We start from the raw sequence: 7,614 nt of genomic DNA, 5'->3' as shown, positions 1-7,614 counted from the left end.
TCATCTGGACGTCTACTGTTTGGTTGCAATCGATAGCAAGCCGAGAAACAACTACACGACCACTTTAACACGCATCAGATTTACTCTTACTGTCGGGTACAATGTGTACAGAAAGGTTGGCTACAATGTTATATTATTTCATATTATTGTTACGTAAAACTATACATAACCGAGTTACTTATAGGCTCCAGAACCACATAAATTGTATTTACAGAACACATCCAAACGCTTCAACCCGCATGGCGATGCGACGATGCCATTTGCGTGGATGGATTCTTAGAAAACGAGCCTGAATAGTTGGCCTAATGTCATTCCTTGCTATATTTTTCCAGTTTTTGTTCCCAACTAATTCAGTGGTGATACTACTAGTTGTATCATCCGAGTCTAAAGTAGGAAAGTGCCAGTGCCAAGTTATTCCGTTGTTGCTAAAGGAAAGCATGAAACGAGAAACGTAACCCTTACGTGGAACCCCTTGTACTGAGATGCCGGTCACGTTGACAAGGCGTCCAAAGTCTATTTTTAACCTTAAACAGAGCGATTTAAATGAAGTGTTGAATACGTGAATTACATAACCTACTCACCACAAACGGCGAGTATTTCTACGTTTTGCTTTTTTTGGAATCCAAGCAGAACTGGATCTTAGATTTGCCCATACACCTGATATAGGAGATCGACACAACACCAATCTACCCCGGGCATATTTACAAGCGGCAGTGATAACAACGGAGTTCCGTCTCCTATCAGTAAGTGGAGGATTCTGCATATACATAAGAGGATTACATTAATTTAAACTATAGTAGTGTGGGGGAAGGTGAGACACCCTTTCATTATATTTTCTTGTACACTTTTGTAGTAAACAAAGAACAGAACACAGGATTATAAAACCGTAATCGCACGAGTTCCATAGACTGTTGCAAATTGTTTAAAAAAACACGATCAGGATATTTCGATATTATGTGCCAAAGGTGTCCCATCTTCTCCACCCTAATATATATAGGAAAGGAAATCTTCAGAGTGATCGCATCTTAACTAGAAAATTGCGGGATCTTGACTCGATGCTGCTACCGTTGTGGGCTCGTGCTTTTTTAGGAAAGATGATTCTTAAGCTAGCACGTGGTATAGTTACGTGGAGATAAATAACTTGCTTCCAGTAAAACAAAAAAAGCAAATTTGTAAAGTATTTTCTAAACTCGGCCTTTTACAATTGAATGTTATGTTTACTTACCCTTACGAGAGCGCTCTGACAAGTTTCTAACGTCTCGACTCGCCGAGTTAGAGTTCGATCATCTGCATCTTCGATTGTATCTGATACTATTGTTGATGTTCGCCGTATGGTCGTTGGCGTTAAAACAGTTGGATTCGGTGGCATGGAGCAGTTACTTTCAGAAATCTCTTCCACAGTTCTCCATACAGCATTGGTTGACTGAAACGATGATAAATTTTGAAGTTTATGTTACTACGACTTTAAACACAGATTACAGCATGAATAGAAATACAAAACAGTAACACATAACCCACCTTTGCAAGAAATTCCAAATTTTGTGTAGTTACGTGTGATACGTCATCGCAGTCGTTGTTGTGGCATCTTCTCATGTATCCTCTCAAAGGACCTATTACAAATGGAGTAACAAATTTCACATTACAAATGGCGTAACAAATTCCATCCTTATTATGTAACGCACCAGTGTCTGTAATAGTGATGCATGGAAGTGGGTTGCGCAGAAGAAGAAACGGTAGACAATCATCGTGTTGCATGCGGGACCTCTGGGATGCTAAGAACGATTTTAATCTTCAATAATTTCTAATCACAAAAATCGTATAAAACTTGCCAGGTATTTGCTCTTGCATGAATCGGCCTGGAACAGATGGGTCGGATTTCCACATCTGCTGCAAAGCAAGCGAGTAGTTCGACGTCCAATGCGAGTCTTCCTCAACTTGTGCAAAAGATGAAAGGATCCAGTCACCCACTCTGGCCTAAACATAATCAACATTCGTGTTTTTCTATATAAATATTCTTCATACATACGTTGTCGTTTTCAAAAGAAAATCTTGCAACTCCAGATTGACTCGAAGCTCTGAAAGAAACATTTCTATTATCTATACCATAATTGGAACATATTTTAGATTTTCTATCTAATAAAAAGCAGGTCATTAATTTAAGTTTAATTTAAAAAAAAATCCTAAAAAACATTTTTGATAAAGTTTCACATTTTTATGATAAAGTTTCACAGCTCTTTTTAAAAGTCTCTGTCGCCCACTTACGTCTATGGCCTTCACGTTTAACTTCACTAACGAATTTTACCTTGAATCAAAATTCAGTAACGAATGTAAATTAACTGAAAACATTAGACGTGATCCAGTTCGACGAAGGTGAGGAAGAAGCCACCCACATAGAAAATGTGCGGCACCACTTAGTTGGTTGAATTCTTCCACAAAGCAGTTTGTATACCCGGTACCGGCAAGACCATCCAAAAAACTACCTTGTTCTTTAAAATCCGTGAACACCAACACGACGCTGTAGTTTCTGTAATATAGACGTATTTATATACACGAGGTTGGGGTAAGATGGCCCATGTTTTCATTTTCTTTTATTGACCAGTTAGGTAATAACCAAAACATATGTACAGAATTATAAAACCGCATTCTCATGAATTTAAAAGCGTTGTTAATTGTTAAAAATATGATTAAAAAATATGGGATCTTATGGGCTAACGACAACCATTTTATATCACATCTTACGATAAGTATGAACCTTTCTATATGTACTTTTACGTGTGTTCAAAACAATTTTTTTTCACATTTATTTTCCGTTTACTTTCATATAGTAGGGTGGGGGGAGATGGGACACCTTTTCAATCTATTTTCTCCCTTCAATTTGGTAATAAACAAACATCCAACGATTTTTTATAAAACTTTATCTTCACGGCTTCCACAGATCGTTGTTAATTGTTTAAAACACGATCAGGATATTTGGTTATTGTGTGTGAAAGGTGTCCTATCTTCCGCCACCCTACTATATTTCTACAAACTTTGTCGTAACCGAATAGACACACATGAAAGATGTTGTTTCATAGTTTACCTCGTACACGTTGTATGATGGAGAAGTAGTCTCGCAATTTCAAGTAAAGCAGAAACTCCTGATCCATTATCGTTCACACCTCTTGAACTTAGATGTGTATCATAGTGAGCCATCAACACGATTAGTTTATCATTAATAGTTCCATAATGCCTTCCTTTGATCACCGACACTATATTGAAGCCTTTCATAACAGTTCTGATATACTGAAAAATAACATTTTTGTAGAGCTGATACTGATCCAAGTATATATGTAAATTCTATGATTGAGCTTGGCTCATTCTTGGTATCGCTGGCCTTAATACCTATCTACGAGACCGCATTAATACTCTAGAACAAGCAAGAAGAAAAACGTTCTGTCTTTAAATATTATAGAAATACCCACCGAGCGAAAGTTGAATGGCGACCTATCTTCTTGGATTGTTTCGGAAATTGTAAAAGCTTGCATTTCTGAAGCCAACCCAAAGTTTCCAAGCATGTTCCTAATGAATTTTCGGGTAGCAAGCTGTTAATGAAAAAAAAATGTTTAAACTAATTCAAAGGAAAAATAGAAACCAACGCATACTTTATTGGACGGGTTGGCCGCGTGTTGCCGGGGTTTCGACAAGACACCCCTCAACCATGTTTGTAGATTATCCTTGCTCACGTGGTCTATTCTTTCTGGACCTTTCGGAACGTAATTTGGTACAATTCCATTACATCTGCAAAACATGATTGGTAAGGAATAAAACGTTTTGACTACTCATTTAGCTGTATAGGGAAAATACTGGCGTTAATAAAACGTAGGCATTTCAACGCCATATACATATGTATCCCTACAATCCATGGTAAAAATGCGTGTTTGTGTTTTCTTGTCCGAATATAAATCAGTGCACTTGTTTGCACTTTTTGAATTTAGTTATTTGTATGCTTTGCCTACCTGTCGCCAGTACAACAATATTTGCACAAGTCTGTGTTTTGGTCGGTGTGATAACACGACGCAGTGCAGTTGCTCTCACACCTACGGGTGAATTCTACGAGACCGATTGATGTGTGATTTAGAACTGTGATCTGAGATTAAATTTGCACCTTTAAAGTGATGAATAAAAGTGCCAACATGCAGGAAATTACTTAACAGTGTCTAAGGGTTAATCTGTTAAAATATTACGAACTTTGGACCTTATGTTAAAGTATAAATCGTGTTAAAATTACGACACAGCCGAATACAAAGTTATATAACAAACAATAACAGTTCCTGCATCTAGCTTATATACAATACTTATTAAGTAGGTCGTGCCTAAATACGTACCGAACACTGTCCAAAACATTGCTGAATTTCCACAAACCGAGTATGGTCTTCGTCCACAGTTTCCCAGCATGATGACGTCACAGCACTGATTGACGTTCCATGGCAAACGTAACAACTTCTTGTTAAGAGGTTTTCCAATGCAGCTCCAGTTTGCGGTATCCTCCCCTGCAGGTCCTTATCTTGGCTTGCAGCCTTGAACAGTGCATCAAAGAACGAGCTTTGAGCTGACGACTTTTCTGCGTGATTTTATCAGAACAGAACATAAATATGGACCAACCAGAACATAACGTAAAAACAGACCAGCAACGTATAAAAGCACAATATTACACAGGTATATAGCTCACCTGTTACAAAAACTACAGCAACAAGAAACAAAGTAATAAATTTGGCCATTCCTAAATCTGTTTTAATCGATGTAGATATGAGCTCGAAGTCTTTAACGATCCCTGTATAACGTTAATGATTACCTATCTCGCTCAACGTGTTTACCACTTCTTACTTTTCTAATTCTGTCTTTGATTCACTGGACATTATGTATTCGTGTCCTCGTATGCCCTTTTCCTTAGCAAACCGCAATAAACAGATATATTAAAGTCAAATTTTATTAGTTGTGTAAGAAACAGTTGTTATAATACTGTGGAGGAAGATGGGATACTGATAACTCTTTTAAGAGTGGTGACAATGCGGTTATTTTTTATTTCTGTATTATTTGTTTATTACAAAATATGGCGGGAAAACTATTTAAAAACATGTCCCATCTTACCCCACCCTATACTATTTAAATAAAGCACATTAAAAGGCGAGGATTACTTGAAAACGCATTAGTTTAATATTAAGAACGAATAACTTTTCTAACACTTTCTAAATAAGACATAAAACCAGGATATTTTGTCTGGAATCTTAAAAACGAATCGTGACTCATAAGTTTAAACACATTTTCTTGCACATGATCAAATGCGTCCCGTTCACAGCTCGCCGCCTTTAACTCCGCAAATTTTCTTGACGAGTAACTCACGTTTACCTGTGTAAATCCATATGTTAATAAACTCATTTCATTTCCTAATACGCAGGCAATAATTCATACTATAAAGTTTAATAGACTGTGTCGTATATATTCCGGTTTGTAACTTCTCTATACTTAAAACCGCGCCGTTCATATACACTTCATTGTAGTGTACAACTGGCGTTAAATTCCTAATATTATATTTTTCTCACTGTACTACTTATAGTTCCAGACTTTTATTTGTCCTGGCAGAAACGCCAACGACCAATTAAAGACCGCCGGCGTGTAACGTTTTCATCCTTTAGGGAGAAAGTGCTACAAGTGATCAAGCAATCAACGTATACGGTAAACTTGTAATCTGTACTAGACTACAGGATCTTACACGGTTCACTAAACAGTTGTTACACACGTCCACATACACGTCGGCATTTCTCTTGTACACGTTCAATTATATAGTAGGGTGGGGGAAGATGGGACACCTTTAACACATAATTTCCAAATAACCTGATCGTGTTTTAAAGAATTAACAACGGTTTGTGGAAGTCGTAAGGATACGGTTTCATAATTCTTTGAGTGTTCTTTGTTTACTACCAAATGAAAAGAGAAAACAAAATGAAAAGGTGTCCCATCTCCCCCCACCCTACTATATATTGAAACATTTTGCAATAAACAAAAACAATCTTTTATGATTCTCATTGGAATACTAATTTGGTATATTAATATATTAACGCCTAATTTTAAACCACAGCATGTTTGCTAATTATATTGCATTTAACTCACCTCGTGTGCAGAACCAGGTTTCAAATAAGTCGACACAACTTGTGCCGCAACAGTATGCATTTTTGCCTCACCACAATTTTTGTATTTTTCACAATCCAACCAAAAATCTAGATTATTTTCGCTATATTCCGATGCCAAAAACTCACGAAATGCTGTAATTCCAACTGAAATGTAAATCGTCCAAAAATAAGTCCTATAGGAGGTAAAAATATCATGAATATACGGCGATTTGGGTCAGTGGTTGAGAAGGAAAAATCACTAATTAAATTACATACGCGGTAACGCACAACGTACACGAGGTCTATGAAACAAGACAATTGTGTTGTAACAAATGCCGTTGCTGCACCATGCGAGGATAAACAAGTTACATTTATTCGTTTACATATGTCACGCTTTACCTGTTGAACTGAGAAGTAAACTTAGCTGACCGGTGGACGTTGGGTGCAACCTAAAATAAACCAACAACATAAATATTTTTCGTCGTTATGGTACACACAATTTGGCAAATACCATTGTAATAAGAATAAGTTTACAAACCTTTTGCGGTAATTCGATTTTCTTATTGCGGAAGTTCGAACCAATGTAGTTCGCTTGCCAGGTGCTGCAGGGTTGGATATGTTGTTATTATTTCTACTTTGGGTTGATCCCGATCGTCTTAATGATCGGTCGTACATGTTCAGACGCACCAATGAAACTCTTCGTCTTCGTAATTTTGGTTGATTACTTTCTGCCGTGGAAGTCTAAATAAAACAAATCAGTTAATAAAGATTACGACAAAACATAACAACCAGCATACCATGTAGGAACTAAAATCATCTCTTGCTGGTACGACTTTAGGAGAGGAACATTGCACGGTGCTGGTCGGACACGCTTTCCACTTCATTGTTTATATTTTATAATGTAATTTTTAAACTTGTAGTAACTACTTCCAAGACACTATGACGACAAGTAAATGCAGTGTCAGTTATAAACGTGTGTGACTTTTTTTCTGTAAAAGACCATATACACTTCTCTAATGCTTTGACCAGAGTCAAACGTTTCGTCCGAGGCGCGACATTCGACGTCCAGCAAGGTTTGTTTCCATCTTTCTTATCGCAAGGAAACGATCCTATAGTGTTAATTGAACGCCACACTCGAATTACCTACATTCGGTACTCGTGGTTTTATTAGGAGTAACCGCTTCCTTCCTGCTAAAACTATATTGTACTCAAATTTGTATAATACATATAGTGCTCTGTGGGGTAAGATGGGACACATTTAGCACATAGTATCCAAATATCTTGATTGTGTTTTAAACAATGAACAATGGTCTGTGGGAGTCGTGATGACACGGTTTTATAATTTTTTTGTATGTTCTTTGTTTACTACTAAACGTGACAAGAAAATAGAGTTAAAAGTGTCCCATCTTCCCCCACCCCACTGTATATTACCAGCAGCGCATAATTGTTGCAACAATATCTTTGTGAT

General features: G+C 37.1%; 2 protein-coding genes across 3 annotated transcripts; both read right to left on the bottom strand.

Moving 5' to 3' along the window:
* Window positions 1-60: 60 nt before the first annotated feature.
* LOC149736344 (uncharacterized) lies at window positions 61-4,897 on the bottom strand. The gene is made up of 14 exons (XM_089876681.1): window positions 4,709-4,897; window positions 4,365-4,600; window positions 3,996-4,126; window positions 3,642-3,777; window positions 3,462-3,581; window positions 3,080-3,282; window positions 2,303-2,524; window positions 2,027-2,075; window positions 1,830-1,974; window positions 1,683-1,772; window positions 1,519-1,610; window positions 1,226-1,423; window positions 582-757; window positions 61-524 (listed from the first exon to the last, which is right to left on the bottom strand). The coding sequence occupies exons 1-14, from the start codon at window positions 4,755-4,757 to the stop codon at window positions 209-211; spliced, it is 2,163 nt and encodes a 720-aa protein (XP_089732807.1). The 5' UTR covers window positions 4,758-4,897; the 3' UTR covers window positions 61-208.
* Window positions 4,898-4,948: 51 nt separating this feature from the next.
* LOC149736343 (uncharacterized) lies at window positions 4,949-7,234 on the bottom strand. 2 transcript variants are annotated; one of them, XM_089876687.1, is made up of 6 exons: window positions 6,944-7,234; window positions 6,685-6,887; window positions 6,546-6,595; window positions 6,148-6,311; window positions 5,750-5,846; window positions 5,245-5,385 (listed from the first exon to the last, which is right to left on the bottom strand). In XM_089876687.1, exons 1-5 carry the CDS (start codon window positions 7,028-7,030, stop codon window positions 5,769-5,771), a joined length of 582 nt encoding a protein of 193 aa, XP_089732813.1. In that variant the 5' UTR covers window positions 7,031-7,234; the 3' UTR covers window positions 5,245-5,385; window positions 5,750-5,768. The 2 variants fall into 2 exon arrangements, with proteins under 2 accessions (XP_089732812.1, XP_089732813.1); XM_089876686.1 differs by lacking the exon at window positions 5,750-5,846 and having other exon boundaries at window positions 4,949-5,385; window positions 6,944-7,215.
* Window positions 7,235-7,614: the final 380 nt, after the last annotated feature.

The sequence above is a fragment of the Ciona robusta genome, chromosome 4 (assembly GCF_009617815.1).
Source record: "Ciona robusta chromosome 4, ASM961781v2".
Classification (NCBI taxonomy): Eukaryota; Metazoa; Chordata; class Ascidiacea; order Phlebobranchia; family Cionidae; genus Ciona; species Ciona robusta.
Note: the sequence above shows the minus strand (reverse complement) of the source record. Positions and strands in the feature narration are given on the sequence as shown.